At 43.4% G+C, this 21,734-nt stretch overlaps 1 protein-coding gene across 5 annotated transcripts in view; it reads left to right on the top strand.

Moving 5' to 3' along the window:
* Nucleotides 1-21,734, top strand: part of NAALADL2 (N-acetylated alpha-linked acidic dipeptidase like 2) — a 797,888-nt gene that overhangs the window by 640,176 nt on the left and 135,978 nt on the right. For all 5 annotated transcript variants that reach the window (XM_083739414.1, XM_083739413.1, XM_083739415.1 and 2 more), the window contains one exon: nucleotides 10,941-11,087. In XM_083739414.1, the coding sequence (XP_083595540.1) occupies nucleotides 10,941-11,087 (147 nt within the window). The remainder of the gene's footprint in view (nucleotides 1-10,940; nucleotides 11,088-21,734) is intronic.

The raw sequence follows: 21,734 nt of genomic DNA on the forward strand, positions 1-21,734 counted from the left end.
AAGGTGTTAACATTAATCTGTTCTGTTATTGATGCTTTGCCTTTGCTGAAGTTATTTTCTCCTTACACCACTGCAGAGTGGTTTTTATCAAGAATGGCTTCAAGCTGCCCTCAAAACTAACCCAATCAGTATTAATATTCTAGTTATTTTTAGTAAGATGAGCATATCATATATGTAGATTAAAAATTATGATGTGCATAAGTTGAAATGAGAATACAATTGCTTAAGAATCTAAGGCTTTGTGGGGGGCAAACTTGTTTACCAACAAATTCTTTCAGCTTAGAGATAAACCTGGCTGTTTAAATCAGTGTTTGGCTATTCTGCTATTATATTGTAATTTAAAATAAGCTTCACATGGCTGTTTCTTTGAATGTAAGGTGGACTTAACAGATATGTTTATGATGGACGTCATTAAAGCTGCTCTGTCACAGTGTAAGCAGTTGATGCTCAAATCTGAGACGTATGTTCTTTTGTCTTTTTTGAGTCTTGCAACATCCAGCTTCATTTGGAGGTTCTGTGCTGATTTTGACAGCACAGCTTCCTTGAGTGCCTGATCAGCTGAATGCACATGGTCAAACTCTCATTTTACATTCTCAGCTAGAGATGTGAATTGGAGTGGAAGTGCACTTGGCTAATCCATGTGTTTGATTACGAAGGTCGGCAACATCTCTAATCATTGGTCTTACTAAATGCTTAGCGTCGTTGGCATTCTAGGACCTTTCTACTGTTGGCTTACATTCTGCAGTGTGTTGAAGCCAAGAGGGCAGTACTGTGCAACACAGACCTTTGTAACTCAACTGAAATTCTTAGGGATCCAGAAGATAGCCCATACCCCTGCTTAGAAAAGCACAGTCCGCTGTAGGTGGGGCAGACTCAAACATGTTGCTTTCTAGATGGCTTGGCAGCTGGCTGGCTTGTCTCACCAGCTTTTCCCATCTGCACAAGAAACAGATGCTAAGGCAGCCTGGTGTTGTGGTAGATTAACCCAATTTCCACTCCAGAGTTGGTGGGGAGTATTCTGTTCCTCTATACCCACTGAGAAGCACAGATTCCATCTGTTCATGAGTTGGCACTAACACTCTAGGGAATCTCAAGGAGCTCCTTGGATGCTGCTTGCAAAAGAACATAAGAAGGTACAGTGTGGGCACATCCAAAGATGTCTGCCATTCCAGAATTTCTGCATGGGCGAGAGCGAATGTGAAAAGAGATTGTCAGTGTATAGTAAGTTGGAGATGGAGGGAGGGAGATACCTTTCCACTTTAATAGCATCAAGTCAGGAATAGGTTCAGCAAAATCGGCTTCTCAGGCCATGCCATAGCAAAGGGTCGTATCTCAGTGTATCTCCGCAACACCGGAGCACGATTTCTGTTCTCATCCTGAAGCAAAGTTCTTAACCTGAAGCACTATTTCTGGGTTAGTAGAGTCTGCAACCTGAAGTGTATGTAACCTGAAACGTATGTAACCCAAGGTACCACTATACAACAAAAGATTAATGTCAGGGACACCAAGCAGAGAGGAATCTGCAGAAGAAGAGGAATTGGCTGCATCTGAGTCGCCAAGAAGTAGGAGGCGGAGCAAGCGATTAGAGCAGAGGCAGGCCAGCAAGAGGTGGGGAAGGACGTGGCGTATATCTGGCCTTGGGAGGGGTCAGAAGCCAGTTGAGTCAACTGACTCCGATGGTGAAGGATGCGTTGTGGAAGTTTGGACTGCTGCAAGCCTGTTATTGAGAAATAAACCTCAGCTATTTAAACTGCCAGCGTTCCATGTTTTGCGTGGGAGAAGCGCTAAACCTGACAATTAATCAATTTGACTCAAATCAATGTAACTCAAACTAGATCTACTAGACACACACACATACCCTTTTTTTAAGCAATGTGGACTAAAGTCTATTCTGGGGTCTCTCTGGGATGAAGCTTAAGCTTCATTAGTTTCATAGTAGATCTGCCCTGGGGTGTCATCCTGTTGTTTTGGAGCACACAACTCCCATCTGCCTCAACAAGGATGGCTGTGTTGGGAACTGAAACCCAGGGCCGGCCCACCCATGAGACAAGGGGAGGCAATCACCTCGGGTTGCAGGATTCACATGGGCAGCAGATCCAGCCTGCATGGAATGCATCACCTGCTGCTGCTGTAGCAACAGCTGTGGTGCACTCCTTGGAGGCTGGATCTGCCCCTCCTCAGCAGTTCCCCCACCCCATGCAGCCTCTACAGCAGCCTCTTGGTGAATAGCAATTGTTGCTGGTCTCCTCCCACCCCTGAGGAGGAAAAGGCAGGGGGCAGCTTTCTGAGGTTTCCTAGGCTCTGGATCCTTCCAGCATGATTCAGAGTGGGCCCCTCACCACCATTACATCTTTTGATTCTCACTTCATCCATCATGAAAGGCTGATTTGATTCCCCCACGTTGTTCCCGATGTAGATCATCATTTGCTGCTTCTTCCCCGGTGTGGAGCTACAATTTTGTGGTTCGCCTCAGGTGCCAAAATGTCTTGGGCAGGCCCTCCTGAAGTCCAGAGCATCTGGTAGACACCAAGTGGGTGGTGTATATGAGCAGTATATTTCGCAGTACGGTCTCTCCTCCAATATTTGAGCCTTTTAATTGACTTTTTCCTCTGACCCCTGAATTTATTCTTTGCTTCTATGTAAATGTCCTCAGAACTAAGGAGTCAAGACTTCTTTAACCAAAGTTAAACAGTATTTCTCAGGTTTATGTTTTTACGGGGCCATTTATACTCTGATACTTAGTGCAATAAAAGTTGAACTAAGCAGTTAGGCATTGAGATACAAGTACTATTGATCTTGTACACCAATGTCACAAATTCATCAATATTGCGTACATGAGGGATGATGCTATTTAATAAAAATACTGCTCAGCACTACATAATTACATTATAAAATTTTAAACACCCCTTGTTGATATTGGAAATTCATTTTCCATATTATAAAATACTCTATCTCGTTACTCATAAGCAGTATTTTTTTCATCAACCAGAAATGAGAAAAACCCCTTAACTTTTTTTGAGCAAGATGCATGCCCGTAAGTATCGCCTTGAAAATTATGTCTCATTTGTACCTCACCTTCTTCTATGTTCGAGACAACTTGTACATAGTGCATAAAAATGTGAGCATGTATTTAGAGATGGGAGAACCCTCCAAGCTTCTCCTCCATTTGGTTGGGGGGTTCCAATCTTTCCACCCCGAATCTGAAATGAGGGGGAACTTTCCAATTGTATTGTCTTGCCCCTTCTTGTTTCTGTCACCCTCTTGTCTCCCCAAGGAGACAGTATCTAAAGATGCTTTCCCTTCCTTCTTACCCTCTTGGCAGAAGCAAGAGCAGCAATGAGAAGCAAAATGGAGGTTTGTTTACCTTACTTCTTCTGCCAACATCTCTCTCCCTCTCCTCTCCTCTCCATCCATCAACCCAGAAGAAGTGATCCTGGGCACAATGCATTCTGGGAACAGTAGTTCTTTCAGAACTCTAGTTAAAACTAGAGTTGCCATATTTCAAAAGGTAAAACCCAGGACACCCAGAAAGTTGTTGAGCTTTTCTTAGGAAGACCTCAAAATTGTAGAGCTTTTTTAAGAATCCATGACAAAGCGCCACCTTTCAGAATCTCTCCCCACCCCCTGGATGTCAATTCTGCCTTTCAAATCCTGGTAATGTCTGGGAAAATCCTAATTAAGAGTCTTCCTCTGGGTGGGGGATCCTTTGGCCTTCCAGATGTTGTTGGACTCCACCTCCCATCAGCCTCACCAAGCATTGCCAATGCTCAAGGCTGATGAGAGTCGTGGTCTGAACCATCCAGAAGGTGCCAAAGCTTGTTCTCTTGCTACTGAACAATCATTTGAGGCCAGAGCATGCAGCTGAAGCTGACCAGATTGCTGACAAGGAGGGAATTGCAAGTGGCAACATCTAATTGAAATGAATTCCTCCCGCATTACCATTCCCTCTGAACGTATCCTTTAAAAGATGCTGTGTTCAGTGTAGCAAACAGGAATGCCATACGGTGCGCCTGATAAAATCTGGCAGCATTACAATAATCAGAATGTCGAGCAGCAAAAGCTAGAGAAACCGGCTTGAAAAAGTGAGCTAAATGCACTGGCAAATTAATTAATGTTAACAATCCATCTTCTCTCTTCTTGCCCCTGGAATTTCCCGGTGTGCTTAGAATTTTTCAGAGAAGAGAATGTGCTTGAACAGCTGATGTCAAGATGTTAAACTGATCCCCAAGCAAATACCTTCTCCTCTTCGGATTGCTGTGTTTGTCACTGTTTCCTGCATTAAGGAAACATGTAAAGTTCTTTATATAGGCCTGCTTCCCACTATATCAACCGCCCCCCCGGGGGGGGGGGGTTGAGTTGGTTTGAGCCCCATCTGGAACGAGAGGGTTTTTCACTCTGTGTGAGTTTCTGGAGGTGGTTGGAGGATGGATGGCGGCTAACAGATTGAGGTTGAATCCTGACAAGACAGAAGTACTGTTTTTGGGGGACAGGGGGTGGACGGGTATGGGGGATTCCCTGGTCCTGAATGGGGTAACTGTGCCCCTGAAAGACCAGGTGCGCAGCCTGGGAGTCATTTTGGACTCACAGCTGTCCATGGAGGTGCAGGTCAATTCTGTGTCCAGGGCAGCTGTCTACCAGCTGCATCTGGTACGCAGGCTGAGACCCTACCTGCCTGCAGACTGTCTCGCCAGAGTGGTGCATGCTCTGGTTCTCTCCCGCTTGGACTACTGCAATGCGCTCTACACAGAGATACTTTGAAGGTGACTCAGAAACTACAACTAATTCAGAATGTGGCAGCTAGACTTGCGACTGGGCATAGCCACCAAGACCATATAGCACTGGTCCTGAAAGACCTACATAGGCTCCCAGTACGTTTCCGAGCAAATTCAAAGTGTTGGTGCTGACCTTTAAATCCCTAAACAGCCTCGGTCTAGTATACCTGTAGGAGCGTCTCCACCCCCATCATTCAGCCCGGACACTGAGGTCCAGCTCTGAGGGACTTCTGGCAGTTTCCTCACTGCGAGAAGTGAGGTTACAGGGAACCAGGCAGAGGGCCTTCTCGGTAGTGGCACCTGCCCTGTATAGGAGGATTCTCCTCAACACACAGTCACCCTAGAAACCACAGAGAGCAATGTGGCTTGGGACAGGGGGTGGAACAAGCACATTCCTTCCTGTCCTCCCCTTTTCAAATGAGAGGGGGCACTCCAGCAAGTTCTCCCCTCACTGTGTGCTCATTCCTTCTTTATGAACACCCGACTAGGGCTCCCACTTCCACACATTCAAAGATGAGCTACATGTGTCACTAGACACAACTATGACTATCAGATGCTATAACCCTACCTGCCCGCAGACTGTCTCACCAGAGTGGTGCATGCTCTAGCTATCTCCCGCTTGGACTACTGCAACGCGCTCTACGTGGGGCAACCGTTTGAAGGTGACCCGGAAACTGCAATTAATCCAGAATGCAGCAGCTAGACTGGTGACTGGGAGTGGCTGCCGGGGCCACATAACACCGGTCCTGAGAGATCTGCATTGGCTCCCAGTATGTTTCCGAGCACAATTCAAAGTGTTGGTGCTGACCTTTAAAGCCCTAAACGGCCTCGGTCCTGTACACCTGAAGGAGCGTCTCTACCCCCATCATTCAGCCCGGTCACTGAGATCCAGCGCCGAGGGCCCCTCATTGCGAGAAGTGAGGTTACAGGGAACCAGACAGAGGGCCTTCTCGGTAGCGGCGCCAACCCAGTGAAACACCCTCCCTTCAGATGTGAAGGAAATAAGCAGCTATCTTCTCTTTAAAAGACATCTGAAGGCAGCCCTGTTTAGGGAAGTTTTTAATATTTAATGCTGTACTGTTTTTAACACTTGATTGGGAGCCACCCAGACTGGCTGGGGAAACTCAGCCAGATGGACGGGGTATAAATAAATTATTATTATTATTATTATTATTATTATTATTATTATTATTATTATTTCAAGCAAAAGAATGTAGCTCGGTGGTAGAGTATCTGTTTTGCATGAACGAAAGATTCAGGTTCAGTTCCTGGTATCATCTAGTGAGGTTGGAAATGTCCTCTCTCTAACATCCTTAGTGAATCAGGATGGATAGCACTGAGCTAGACAGACCAGCTATCTGCCTTGGAATAAGGACCAGAAGGCAGCATCATGAGAGCAGGCCTTTTCTGTGGTTGCTCCCCATTTGTAGAATGCTCTTCCCAGAGAGGCCCACCCAGTGCCTTAGTTACATATTGTTAGGTGCCAGACAAAAACATTCCTCTTCTTCCAGGCCTTCGGCTGATTAAACAATCTATGACCTTTTAAACTGTTGCAGGGGTGGGAGCTGGTAAGTATTTTTGTGGTTTTTTAATTGTTAACTGCCCTTTGATCTTCAGGGTGGTATAGAAGTTAAATAAATAAGTAAATAAAAAAAATATATCCAGAGTTATGGAAACTTTAGAGTGTCCCTGTGTGTGATGTAATAAGTAAAGTACTGAAGGAGTGTGTGGGGACATATTCCTGATGCCATATCAAACTTGCCATAAGTTTGAGAGCAAGTCAGACTTAAGGTAAGTACTTAGAAATTGTGTGGCTATTCTAAGGTCTATCTAGTGAAGGACTGCAACATTTCTTTAAAATAAAGTAGTTTAATTCTTTTCTTTCAGTTACTGCTTAAGTGATTTAGCATGCCACGATCCCCATTAATCAACAGATCAGTTTTCTCTGTGCCACAATACAAGACATGCATGTTTGTGTATCAGGATTGGGGGAGTGTAGGGTTTTGTGTTGTTGTTTTTTAAAGAAAAGTAAGAAATCTGCATTTCTAAACTGGCACACAGTGTGAGGTTGTTAAATATCTTTCTGAAGTGTTTGTAAACTCTGATTCAAGAAAGCTCAAGAGGGTAGAGATAAATTAAGAACCAAGGAGTGAGGGGTTTGGTTGAACAGGAATCAGCTGCTATCTGAAGCAATTTGCTGAGTTTGATTGTGTGCTTTAATGACAACTCTGTGTAACTGGTGACCCACCAAGCCAAACACCTCTTGGAGGTCCTTTCCCAATTCTACGTATCCAGTATACCAAGGGCACTGTAAACCAGCCTTACTTGAACTGCAAAAACAGGGACACTGTCAAGTGTCTGGCAAGCCATGTCACTTATTTTTCAGGCTATGTTTAGGCTTGGTGGGCCACAACTTCTGTAGACTGGCCTGAGGTCACTTGCTGCCTTCTGGGCTTTGCTGTCTGTTCAGCACAACAGCAGTACATATGATTTTTAATTTTGTGAAGGTTTTAAACAGCTGACTCTACCTGCTTTTTTTGCCCATGATTTTATTGCTTTCTGCTTTCTGAAAACCTCTTTGCTTTGTTTTCACAATCAGGCAAGATAGAATTTAATGAAATAAGTGAACAATAAATAACTGCAGGGTGCTCACGTACACATCCCTCCTTTGCTCAAACAGCTGGACAGGAGGGCACTATGTCAACTGTGAAAAGTGGTCGTGCAGATGTTACAGCTGTGCATGGATGGTATGCTGGAGCCCCTCCTGAAATATCCAGCTTATATTAATTTTTTACACCTTGACCTCAAGGTATGATAAGAGATGCCTATGCATTTGCACTGGTATAGGCAAACTCTGGCCTTCCAGATGTTTGGGACTACAATTCCCATCATCCCTAGCTAACCGGACCAATTGTCAGGGATGATGAGAATTGTAGTCCCAAACATCTGGAGGGCTAGAGTTTGCGTATGCCTGCATTTGCAGATGTAAGTACATAGGTGCGGTGTGGAAATGGAAAATTTGCACATACAGGGTTCCCAATCATATGAGACACCTACCATGTACATCTGTAGATACATAATACCATAATACATGGGTGACACTGTGGTCTAAACCACTGAGCCTCTTGGGCTTGCCGATCAGAAAGTTGGCAGTTCGAATACCTGTGAAGGGGTGAGCTCCCAGCTCTGTCCCAGCTCTTGCCAACCTAGCAATTCAAAAGCATGCCAGTGCAAGTAGATAAATAGGTACCACTGTGGCAGGAAGGTAAACGGTGTTTCTGTGCACTCTGTGTTCCGTTACACCAGAAGCGGTTTAGTGATGTTGGCCACATGACCCAGAAAGCTGTCTGTGGACAAACGCCGGCTCCCTTGGCCTGAAAGCGAGATGAGCACCGCAACCCCATAGTCGCCTTTGACCGTCCAGAGGTCCTTTAACTTTTACCTTTTTACATAATACCATAGTGACCGAAACATCTACAGACCTTCTGTTTGGTCTTAAGCTACAGGTGGGATCACTGGGTATGGTCCCACTCCCTCTTCCACACATTTCAGGTGGAGGGAACTTGTGTTTTGCATTGACCTGTGGGGCACCCTATTCTCTAGCTGTTCAACTGTCTCCCTCAGGAGGTTGTGGAGTCTCCTTCCTTGGGGGTTTTGAAGCAGAGGTTAGATGGCCATCTGCCATGTATGATCTAGCTGAGGTTGCTTCATTGTAGGGGGTTGAAATAGATGGCTTCTAGGTCCCTTCCAACTCTACAATTCTATGATTCTATGAGATCCTGACTACAACATTTCTCACCATAGAGCTCTGCAGACTATAGGCATCTGTGTGAAAAATCTAGGCTCACTAAGTGTACGGAACTCCAAAAGTAGGATGATTTTACACAGCCTGATCAGGACCAGATCCATTTTTCCAGGGGCTCCTGGAATGCCCACCCCCTCCCCCAATTATCACTATCATTACTATTCATTTCTATACCGGTTTATATTTTTTTAAGAAACCAACTCAAAGTGGTTTCTCAAACACATTAAAACATTAAATAAAACAGTGCAAAATGAAACATTACTAAAGAAAGGCAAGTACATTCAAAGCAACATAATTAACAGGAAACTAAAATATTATCTTCTTCCCCACCCCCCAAAAAAACAAAACATTCCAGAGGTCAGCTACAAAGTGCACAATTATTGCAGCAAAGTTAAAAACAACAACCTTAAACTTTACTAAATAAAGTCAAATATAAAATGCACATTTTAAATATCATAATTAACAAGAGGACAACAAATGTTCGTAAGCATAGCACATTGCCGCTGCTTTTGCTATCAGTCCTGCCCATGGTGGTTTATGGTGGGCAGCGGCTGTGGAAGCTCATGCTCAGTGACCTGGGTCTGCCCAAAGGGACAGCCAAGATGGTCTCTGGCCCCTTCAGCAGCCGCAGCCCTTGTAGCTGGACGTAAAGTCCCATCCGTTCAGACTAGGTGAGGAAAGGCTAGCATGGCAGGGAGCAGGTCTTCCAGAACTCACAGCCAAGTGCTTCCCTGCCCATTGTGGTGGATGGCCTTTTTTTTTTTCCAAATGAAGATTTGTGCAAAAACCATCTGGGATGAATCTGGGATATGCACAGCTGACATTGGCTGTTCTGATGATTTGCACTGGTAAATGGTTCATATGATGTGCATCCGCTGGGAAGGCCTTGCTTCCTTTTCTAAATTTAATTTCCCACGAAGTTTATTTTTTAATTCACTCCCCCCACCCCAGCTCAAGCCAATCGTTGCTGTCAATGATTTAGAAATCCCCATGAGATGGAAAAATCTATTTCCCGAAGAGTTGTTCTAAGCAGCTCATTTTCTTTGGTAGATTCAGGAAGCCTTGAAGCTATATTACTTCTCTGTTTCTGGTTTCCTTCCTTCCTTCCTTCCTTCCTTCCTTCCTTCCTTCCTTCCTTCCTTTTGGGCATCCATACGCCCTGGGTCATCAATGGCATGAAGGTCTTCTCTTCTGGTGATTGCCCACCCCTGAGGTCTCCATGTTTTGTGGAGGACTCTGCAAAGGGCCACCCTCTCACTTTCAAAATCAGTGCAGTGAGGTAAAACCAAAAAAGACCCAGGCCCTTATGTGAGACGTTTCTGGTACACACAGAAAGTGGAATGAGCAAGAGCATGTTTGTACCAGTCATTGAAGAAGGAGACACTAGAAGTCTTCTTCTTCTTTGGTGATCACTCGTAACCGAGTAAGAGTGTCTCCCAAAACACGATTTTAGCAGTCAGTCCATAAGTGACTGTAGAGGCCAATTCTGGATCCACACATCCTTCCACAGTGGGGACATAGGTTTCTGGGTGGGAGTTGATGATGGTGAGGGTTTGCCAAACATGCCTTCCTCTTAGCACGTTTCTCCCTTTCGTCCTGAGTTCAGGTGTCTTCAAAACCCATGACAACTTAGGTAAAGGCTGTTCTCCAACTGGAGCACTCGCAGGCCAGTGTTTCCCAGTTGTCAGTGTTTATACTACATTTTTAAAGATTTGCCTTGAGAGAGTCTTTGAACCTCTTTTGTTGACCACCAACATTACGCTTTCCATTTTTATGTACAGAATAGAGTAGTTGCTTTGGAAGATGATAATCAGGCATCCGCACAACATGACCAGTCCAACAAAGCTGATATTGAAGAACCATTGCTTTGACAATGGTGATCTTTGCTTCTTCCAGTACACTAGCAGTGGTTTGCCTGTCTTCCCACCAGAAGTAAGGCAGCAGGCAACCTCAGCTAAGGTTCACGCTAATGGTTTTATCTTCCACTGTTCTTAAGGGTCTTGAGCCTTCCAGTCACAACATCCTACACCACGTCTTAGGCTTGCGAGGCTAAATAAGTATGATAAATCAATGTGAACCCTGTTGAAATGATCAATAATAAAACAGTATTATTGTGCATGCTGCTGTTCGGACTCCCAAGTCAAATGCATTGCATTTGTCTTTGTCTTTACATCAACAATAGCATGCACATTTCAAAAATACATTTATTTAAATTGTAGCATTGCTGACCGAATCTCTAGGCATTCTGGTGGTTAATGTGCTTAGGAAAACATCACCTACATTTGCTGTAGTTTTGATAAACTTAATATAGCTGTACGTGCGACTCCCAAAACTAACCTTGAATCTAATTTTATGTGTTTCAGAGGCACAACTTCACCTGTCTTGGGCAAGACAAATGTGCAGAATCTAATGTCAGTTCCGTGCAAATGCAAGGCGATTCTGATTATTTCATCAACCATCTGGGGGTCCCGGCTCTGCAATTTTCATACCAAGATTCGACAGCATTAGAGGTAATTGCTAATGAAATCACCAGATAGGACAGGCTAATCAGAAAGCCAAATCTGGCTTCCCTCAGCAAATTCTGCCCCTATCAAGTAGATAGCTTGTCAGAAGCTGCTGGCTTATTTGTTTGCTTCTCTTGAAAGGTATGAATGTTCCTGCAGAGTATTTGGTCTCATCAGCTCTCTCGAAGTGTGTGTCATGTTCCATTGGAAAGGGAAATGTGCGCTGTCTCTTGCATTTTCACGCAGGCAATCATAACAAGGAAATTGCTGCAGCAGGATTAACATCGGAACATAATTGTAATATTCACAGCGACATGGGATGTGCAAAGTGGGGGTTTTTGTGTGTGTGTTTTACTGTTTTACGCTGAAGGATGGCTTGTGTGCTGTCCCTGATATTAAGTGCAAGGGGATTATATGTATACAAAGCATTCTTTGCCTAGAAAATAAGGGAACAGGGGAGGGATATGTGAGTGAAGAGAAGAAAAATGATACCAGTATTTCTAGGGAGATTTTTTTCTGCCTGCGTTAAATATGTTAAAGGATTATTATCACCGCCCCCATCATCATAATTTATTGCCACAATGATTTCTTTTACCTCCCTTCCAAGTTTTACGGGCATAACGTTGCAGCACTAGGAGTTTCGAGATACCATCCTATACACTTTAAAGATAATGTTAATAGCAACCTTGGTGTGTGTGTGTATGTGTGTGATTTTGGATCGGGACCACAGCACTGGGAGAGAGTTAACCTCTTCTGCAACTCCAGAAAAACACTCTTTTTTTACAGTCTGAAGTGTCCCCTTCTGCAACCATTTGCCCTGCAGGGGAAACCACATAGGTACAATTCAGGTTAGCCCTCCCTGCTCCAGTCCCAATCTGAATAATCCGATTTCACCAGTCTGTCCTCTGTGCACCCCAGTCCCACCTGCCCTTAGATGCTATTAGCATTTTCTTTTAAAGGCAAGTAAGCACTGATTACGGGGCTCCCAAACTAGTCTGGCCCAAACTGAAACCAAACTGAGTTTGGAGGATTTTTGTTTCTTGTCTTTAAAAAAAAGTAAGAAAGAAAAGAAATCAGAGCAAATGGCACGATATAATTTATTGTTATAAATGATGGATGCTGTTGGATGTAGAGCTTTTGGAGGAAAATGAAGTTGGCAATCCCTATTTAGGGTTTTTTAATGTTTGCAAGATAGTACAATTTCAAAGTGAAATGTGAAGATGTTTCACATTTACAAACAACAACAAGGGTAACTTTGTCTTGGTTCTGACTTTACAACAATGCTCCCAGCACAACGGGCATCTGGCAGAGGAGGCACTCCTGTGTATGTTCTAGAGAGCCAGTGTGGTGTAGTGGTTAAGAGCAGTGGACTCGTAATCTGGTGAACCGGGTTCGCTTCCCCGCTCCTCCACATGCAGCTGCTGGGTGACCTTGGGCTAGTCACACTTCTTTGAAGTCTCTCAGCCCCAGTCACCTCTCAGAGTGTTTGTTGTGGGGGAGGAAGGGAAAGGAGATTGTTAGCTGCTTTGAGACTTCTTAAGGAGAGTGAAAGGCAGGATATCAAGTGCAAACTACTGCTGCTCTTCTTCTTCTTCTTCTTCTTCTTCTTCTTCTTCTTCTTCTTCTTCCACTGGAACTTGCAGACATTCGACGAAACTGAATGTTGGAAGATTCAGTGGCTTAGGGCCCTCATATTTATGGGACCGCCTCTCCTGGTATGCCCTGCAGAGGACCTTAAGGTCCATGAATAACCATCGTTTAGAGGTCCCAGGCCCTAAGGAAGCCAGACTATCCTCCACCAGGGCAAGGGTCTTTTAAGTGATGGCTCTGACCTGGTGGAATGCTCTGTCCCATGAGACTAGGGCCCTTCAGGATTTAACCTCTTTCCATCGGGCCTGTAAGACAGAGAGCTATTCTGCCTGGCCTTTAATTTGAATTCAGCCTGATCTTTTATTTCCCTTCTCTTTTTTTTTTTTTATAAAGATATTTATTAAGGTTTTTTATACCAAATACAAAAATAATAAACAACATTCCTTTTGTCTTAACAAATTTTCAAACCTTTTTGGACTTCCTCACGTTTCCCGTTCACACTTACATTGTCAATGCATTTCTCCAAGCAAATTATCATGTAATTTATAGTCGCTCTTTTAAATGATAAATAACAATTCTTCAGCAATTTTTGTTTTCTAAAATCTCACTTATCTTCCAATTCAAATCCAGATTAGTGATGGCCAATTTTTTGTAATCAAGCACCCTTCTTAACATTCCACCAAATTACAAGACTTTTGTAAATAAATCTTAAATTTCCTCCAGTCTTCTTCAATCTTTTCTTCTCCCAAGTCTCGGATTCTGCCGGTCATTTCCGCCAGTTGCATATAGTCCATCAGCTGCATCTGCCATTCTTCCAGTGTGGGTAAATCTTGAGTTTTCCAGTTCTTAGCGATAAGTATCCTTGCTGCCGTTGTAGCATACATAAAGAATGTTCGGTCCTTCTTTAACACCTTCTGGCCGACTATGCCCAGGAGGAAGGCCTCTGGTTTCTTAGTGAAAGTATACTTAAATACTTTTTTCAGCTCGTTATATATCATTTCCCAGAAGGCCTTCACTTTCGGGCAAGTCCACCAGAGGTGAAAGAATGTTCCTTCATTCTCCTTACATTTCCAACATTTATTTTCGGACAAGTGGTATATTTTAGCAAGTTTAACAGGGGTCATGTACCATCTATATATCATTTTCATTACATTTTCCTTCAGAGCATTACATGCAGTGAAGTTCAGCCCAGTGGTCCACAACCTTTCCCAGTCTTCAAACATAATATTATACCCAATGTCCTGTGCCCATCTTATCATAGCAGATTTAACCATTTCATCTTGTGTGTTCCATTTCAACAGCAAGTTATACATTCTTGATAATATCTTACTCTTTGGTTCTAACAGTTCTGTCTCTAACTTCGATTTTTCCACCTGGAATCCTAACTTTTTGTCATTTTTAAAAACTTCTTTAATCTGAGCATAATGTAACCAGTCTAGCACTTTACCCTTCATTTTCTCCAAACTCTGCAATTTCCAGTTGTCACCATCTTTTTCTAATATTTCCCAATACTTTGGCCAATTGGCCTCCATATTGAGTCTCTTCCGGGCCTTAGCCTCCAGAGGTGAAAGCCACCTTGGGGTTTTGTTTTCCAACAAGTCTTTGTATTTTGTCCAGACATTAAATACAGCTTTCCTGACAATATGGTTCTTAAAGGCCTTATTGGTCTTGGCTTTATCATACCATAGATATGCATGCCAGCCAAAAGCATTGTTAAAACCTTCCAAATCCAACACTTCAGTGTCTTCAAGAAGTAGCCAGTCTTTTAGCCAGCAGAAAGCTGCGGCTTCATAGTACAGTTTTAAGTCTGGCAGGGCGAAGCCCCCTCTTTCTTTCGCATCAGTTAATATCTTAAACTTAATTCTGGGCTTTTTGCCCTGCCAGACAAATTTAGAAATATCTCTCTGCCACTTCCGGAAACACTCCGTCTTGTCCACAATTTGCAATGTTTGAAACAAAAACAACATCTTTGGCAATACATTCATCTTAATGGCAGCAATTCGGCCTAACAAAGAAAGCTTCAATTTTGACCAACTGTCCAAGTCTCTCTTAATTTCAGACCAACATTTTTCATAATTATCCTTAAATAGACTCAGATTTTTTGCTGTTATATTTACCCCTAGGTACTTAACTTTTTTCACCAATGTTAGTTCTGTTTCTTTCTGAAACCGTTCTGACTCTATGTCTGTCAAGTTTTTCCCTAATACTTTAGTTTTCTGTTTATTTAATTTAAATCCCGCCACCCGACCAAAGTCTTGAATCAATTCCAAAACTCTTTTTGTACTAGATTCTGGCTCCTGCAGGGTCAAAACTAGGTCATCTGCAAAAGCTTTTTATTTCCCTTCTCTTCCCTCCCCCTCCCCTTTTATGAAGATCACCCGCTCTGAGACCCCACAGCTAATTCTCCCCTGGCCTCCTTGCTGGCCCAAGTAGGACCAATTCAGCCAGCTAGGCCTGGGGATTATCTAATTGATTTTTGATTTTTGATTTTTATTGTTATTCATGTTTTTATACTGTATTTTATGCTGATTTTATAATTAAGTGTTTTAAAGTGTTTTAAATTTGTTGTTAGCTGCCCTGAGCCCGGTTTTTGAACCGGGAAGGGCAGGGTATAAATAAAAAAATATTATTATTTATTATAAAAGAAAGCACCTATTTACACAGTACATAGTTGAACGATGGAATTCCCTCCCACATGAGGCAGTGATGGTCACCAACTTGCTTGACTGTAAAAGAAAATCAGACAAATTCATGGAGGAGAGGGCTATCAAGGGTGAAGGGAAGGACATGAGTTGGTAATGCAGGTGAGCTGTGCGCTGGCAAGCTGCAAGCAAGCTGCCGGCTGGCTCTGTGGAGGCTCCTTTTATTGGCATAATATGCAAAACCCGTCAGATACATTTTGGACTGTGACCTTTACACAACTTCCAGTCCTGACATTGAGGGGTGGTGCAAAGTTATTTTGGCCCCTGTTTCCACCGCGTCATTTTCCCCTTGCACAATGTATGACGAAGGAGAAAAAAGGTCTCTGAGACAAAGGTCACAGACAGGACACGGCAGACTACTGAGACCACAAAAGGTTAGAGAGAGGGCAAGATGTTCAGATAGCTGTGGCTTTATCTGTGTCATGTGTGCAGACAGCTGAGGCTGCCCATGGGCAGGAGTGTACTCCACAACCCAGCGATCATTCCTACAGAGGGCTACTAGCCAGAAAGACTATGCTCAGACTCCATAGTCAGAAGCAGTAATGCATCTGAATGCCAGTTGCTGGAACTCACAGGAAGCGGAAAATCCCTCTTGTGCTCAAATCTTGCTTGTGGGTTTCCCACAGGCATCTAGTTGGCCACTGTGAGAACACAGCCATTCACCTGATCCATCAAGCTCATCTCATGTCCTTATGCGCATATGAAAGCAGCATACTTGGGAAAAGATGCTTCTGCAGCTGGGGTATAACATACCTCATATTTTAAATGTGTTTTCTGTCAATTGTCCTTTTGGAGAAGTTGCATTCTTTTATTTCTTCCATGCACATTCCATTACCCGCTTAAATGGAAAGCTCAAATCGAGTAGCGGGAGCTTGGAACCCGTTGTGCGCTGGCATCTGCACCACTAATTTGCCCATAATTAAATTTCCGCAAACGCAGAGCAATCTCTGGGTTTGCCAAATGGTGGAGTCATTTCTTCCACCCTGCCCAACGCCCGCCCCCCTTCCACTCCGCACAGACACATTTTATAAGAAATGGTTGTGTTAATTGAAACGTCTGTAGTTGGTATCCTTTCCTTTTAGCAAGGAGGCTTTTCAATTTGTAAAACACTGTTGCACCTTATTAGGAAAATCATTCTGTTTCAGATTAAGTATAAGGCAGAGGTTGTCGTAAAAGAAATGGAAAAGCAGATGTTCTCTGATTAAGAGTGCAATGTTTATGACAGGCTTGTGGTCCAATGCTCATTTCTTTTGTCACTTAACAGCTGTTCTATGCAACTTCCGTTCCAGAGCTGTGTGTTCACTAATCTATATAAGAATCTATGGGCCCCAATGACATCAAAGCATGCGCAGAAGCCATTTTTCTTTCAGTCATCTATGAGAGAGAGAGAGAGAGAGAGAGAGAGAGAGAGAGAGAGAGAGACTTAACCTTTCTGAAGTACAAGAACTCAGGGCAGTAAACAAACTTAAAAACAAAAACAACACAACGTTATTTCACACAATTGCAATTGATTAAAAGAGAAACTCTGCCATTTTGAATTAACTGTTTTTGGGGGGAAACAGGGCCAGATTTAGGTTTGATGAGGCCCTAAGCTACTGAAGGTAATGGGGCCCTTTATACGTCCAGCTGTCCTTTGTCAACAACAATTTGTCACTGTTTTTGTGTTGAATATATGCTATATGGTAATTTATGGACCTAATAGGTATCTAAAGCCATTTGCACATTACGAAATATGTATTTTATGAAAGAAATCATTTTACTGAAATACAATTAAGAAGAAATATATTAATCGTGAAATAATTATTAAGCTCTAACTTAAAGTGATTGGGGGCTCATTACTTGCATCATAGGAGCCTACACAACACAAAACACTGTTGCTGTATGTAGATTTTATTTTATTTGTTTTTTTATCTTATATTTTGGATCCAGGTTTTTTTTATATAGATCCAGTTGTTTTTTCTTTATTTTTTTTTGGGGGGGGGCCAAGAGAGTGGGGCCCCAAGCTACAGCTTGTTTAGCTTGTATGTAAATCCGGCACTGGGGGGAAACCTCTGCTAAAATAAAGTCCCTTCTCACACTCCTATCTCCACTTGGGGGATTTCTGGAGTGGGCATAGTTACCACCAGAGGTGAGATATGTGGCATTGAGAGGCAGGACCTAATGGTGTTGTCACCAAGGAATGGAGAAGGCATTTGGTTCTGTTTGCGCTTCAGTGCAAACCTACCTAATTCATGCTTCCTTTAACAATTTATGGACAGTAATGCAGCTATCCCTTGAAATGTGTGCCTCTCCAAACGTTGCAGTGCAGTTCTCCATCCAAAGAATGTGTACAAAAATGGATGTATTAGGGAAAGCATTCAAAAAATGCAGATACGAGTGACAACAACTTACAATAGCACATTGCAAACACAAGAATGAGGGGAAATTGATTGCAAAAATGTGCTTACTGATAAATGTGTGCTGAAATCCAGTTTTGTTACTGCTTGAGTGTAACAAAAAGGGGGAGGAGATACCCTTGAAGCATATTGAAAGAAGAATAAAACAATTTAAAATAATTTAAAACTTAAAAAAAACTACTTAAAACATACAGAATTAATTTAGATTAATGACAAACTAAAAACCAGATTAAATCACATAATGTCAGCATTTCATATGTATGGCCAGGTATGCCTAAACAAAAAGTGCTTTAAGCAGGTACTGTAGGAAGTAAAGCAAAGGTGCCTGCCTGGTGTCAATGAGCAGGGAGTTCCAAAGTTCAGGTAAGGGAGAGGTAAAGGACCCCTGGATGGTTAAGTCCAGTCAAAGGCAACTATGGGGTTGTGGTGCTCATCTCGCTTTCAGGCCGAGGGAGCCGGCGTTGGTCCACAGACAGCTTTCTGGGTCATGAGCCAGCATGACTAAACCGCTTCTGAACACCGTGACGGAAACCAGAGCACATGGAAACGCTGTTTACCTTCCTGCCTCAGCGGTACCTATTTATCTACTTGCACTAGTGTGCTTTCAAACTGCTAGGTTGGCAAAAGCTGGAACAGAGCAATGGAACCGCACCCCCTCGCGGGGATTCGAACTGCCAACCTGATCAGCAAGCCCAAGAGGCTCAGTGGTTTAGACCACAGTGCTGCCCCACTAAACAAGTGGTTTTTTATAAAAAAAAAAACAAGTGCAGAATGAGTATTGAGTGGCAAATGCAACAGGGCCAGTTCTGCAGATCAGAGTGGCTGAGTGTACCTAAACAGTACACATAGTAAAAGGGACCCCTGACCATTAGGTTCGGTCGTGGCTGACTCTGGGGTTGCGGCGCTCATCTCGCTTTATTGGCCGAGGGAGCCGGCGTACAGCTTCTGGGTCATGTGGCCAGCATGACTAAGCCACTTCTAGCGAACCAGAGCAGTGCACGGAAACGCCATTTACCTTCCTGCCGGAGTGGTACCTATTTATCTACTTGCACTTTGACATGCTTTCAAACTGCTAGGTTGGCAGGAGCAGGGACCAAGCAACAGGAGCTCACCCTGTCGCAGGAATTCGAACCGCCGACCTTCTGATCGGCAAGTCCTAGGCTCTGTGGTTTAACCCACAGCGCCACCCTAGTCCCTTTTAAAAGTACACATACGGTACATAAAATCAAAGACATATATGCCCATTCCAAATGACTTCTCAGATAAAATGTCTCCATCAGCAATATGTTCTGAACCTGTGCATATAAGACTGTGTGGACAGGCCTTCTTGAAGTATTACACTCTGCCATGAATAGCCAGAGGCAGGTGTGATAGCTGGGTAGGGAAGCACGGCCAAATCTTCCTTCTCGCCATAATGGAGGATTCAGAAAGGGTATTGTTCAGTCTGAATGGGAGACCTGCCGCAGATCATAAATTGTAAGGCAGTCGGGCCAAACCTCATCTCCCTTTAAGTAGTTAAACCATTGTTGCAACCGGTGACAAAACGGGAACATTTTCTCTGGTCCCCAATTAAGTCTTTAAAAAGGCTAATCTTAAAGAGAGTATTATTGGCATAATTGTCCCCAAAGACCCGGTATAGATCTTTTTGGAAAAGACTGATGATTATCCATTGCTTTTATTGCATAAAAAATTGACCTTGACTCATCACTGCAAAAATGAATTAAGGCAAGGCATCAAATTTAAGTTGCCAAGGAGGATATAGTGCTTCTGTTGATTTTCTTAGGGAGGGGAGGTGTTCTGAGCTTCATTTAACGGCCTTTTCCTCATGACCTCCTACATAAAACCTCCCTCAAAGCTGCCATTTATATCTATTGATTATATGCCCCCCAATTAATTATGAATGAGAACACCTCTACTAATCTTTGGTTTGTAATTATAATTTTAATTCCTTTGTAGTTAATCTTTTATATATGTTTGACTATTCTTACTTTATGCATAACAATTAAAATTAAGAGCCAGATCATTGGCTCTTGGTGCAGTTACATCTCCCCTGTGCCAAGTTTATAAGCGGCTTCCACACTACAAGAAGTCATCCCAGGCTGTCTGAGTAGGGTGTCAAGCACCACGTAAGGTAAAAGGTAAAGGACCCCTGGACAGTTAAGTCCAGTCAAAGGCAACTATGGGGTTGCAACACTCATCTCGCTTTCAGGCCGAGGGAGCCGGCGTTTGTCCACAGACAGCTTTCTTGGTCATGTGGCCAGCATGCCTAAACTTCTTCTGGCGCAACAGAAAACTGTGACGGAAACCAGAGCATACGGAAACACTGTTTACCTTCCTGCCACAGTGGTACCTATTTATCTACTTGCACTGGTGTACTTTTGAACTGCTAGGTTGGCAGGAGCTGGGACAGAACAACAGGAGCTCAGCCCATCGCGGGGATTTGAACCACCAACCTTCCGATCAGCAAGCCCAAGAGGTTTAGACCACAGCGCCATCTGTGTCCAAGCACCATGTGGCTCTATCCTGTATCCAGACAGGTCATCAAACACAGGTGCCCTTCTTCTCAAAGGAAAGGAACATGAAGCATAATAATTTTGGGGCAGATGGGCTTATAGCATGCAGAGCCTGTACTGCACAATTGTAAACCTCTGTGCTAACAGAATGAATTCATGGGATGCCACCCATTTTTCCTCCCTCTTTACTTTCCTTAACAATACTGGTCCCTGAACCTGAAAAATAATTAAAGGAGAGAGAGAAAGTGTCACATTAAGCAGATCATATTTTGGCACTGTGTCCTGTGTTTTTGCTGGGTGGCTGCTCCTTATCTGCATTTGACACCTGACAAGATGGAGCCTTGGGGTGCTAGGCCTGGTCCTCAGACACTGCTGCCCCAGTCTCCCACCTCTGTTTGGCTGCTGCATTTAACCTGAACTGTGCAGAATCTGGAGGCGGAAGACAGCTAAATGCTTAACAAAATGCCTGTGTGGGCAGGTAGATGGTTTTTTTTCTTAAGAGCAAACTTGCTAGTGGCCATTAGATTCTGATTAGCTTTATTATTGAGTATATTATAGGTCATGTGGACAGTTAATCTTGGATAATCTCCGCACAGTTTTCAATTATTAATTAACATTTCTCCCTGAAAATGGCCTGGTGGCTCAGAGCTTATGCTATATCCTGTCACGCACTGTCACAAATTATCCCCAGTAATGATTTGAGGAGGCTAAATGGCTTTTCTGGAGACTAGGAGGCCTATCCTTAACGTCTTTCCAATACCCATGCAGTTTCATACCTTGGGGAGGTGGGGGGAGTATAGAACTTAAGCAGTCCAAAAAACAAACTCTTCATTCCTCCCCATCCATTTTTTCCTGTTTGACTCAGTGCAAAAATATAATACTGATAATACAACGTGTGTGCGCGCGCGCATGTGCATTTGTAGCATTCATATGTATTATAAATGCATGGATTGTAAGTTTGGCAGTGTGTCTGGATGTCCTAGTGGCTAACAACCTCCTTTCCCTTCCTCTCCCACAACAAACACTCTGTGAGGAGGGTGAGGCTGAGAGATTTCAGAGAAGTGTGACTGGCCCAAGGTCACCCAGCAGCTGCATGTGGAGGAGCGGAGACGCGAACCTGGTTCACCAGATTACGAGTCTACCGCTCTGAACCACTACACCACACTGTAAATATTCTCTGAATATGTGTAGGGTTTACGAAACCTTAGCCTTTTCTTCTCCTGCAAGGAAGCAGAGTTTTAGGGTAAGTTTTCCTTCATGTACAGAAGCCACCTTCCCAAGTTGTCATGCCCCATCCTTTGCTATAACCATTGTCATTCCTCTCCCTCTCTCTTTCTCTCCAGAGTATCCTTTTTCCTTTCCTTCCTTCCTTCCTGTCATGCTAAGCTTTTACACCATCCTCATTGCCATGGTGACTGAGTTTACAGAGCCACCAGTAAACAGATTTGTGCA

The sequence above is a fragment of the Podarcis gaigeae genome (genome assembly GCF_964106915.1).
Source record: "Podarcis gaigeae genome assembly, chromosome: 5".
NCBI classification, from domain to species: Eukaryota; Metazoa; Chordata; class Lepidosauria; order Squamata; family Lacertidae; genus Podarcis; species Podarcis gaigeae.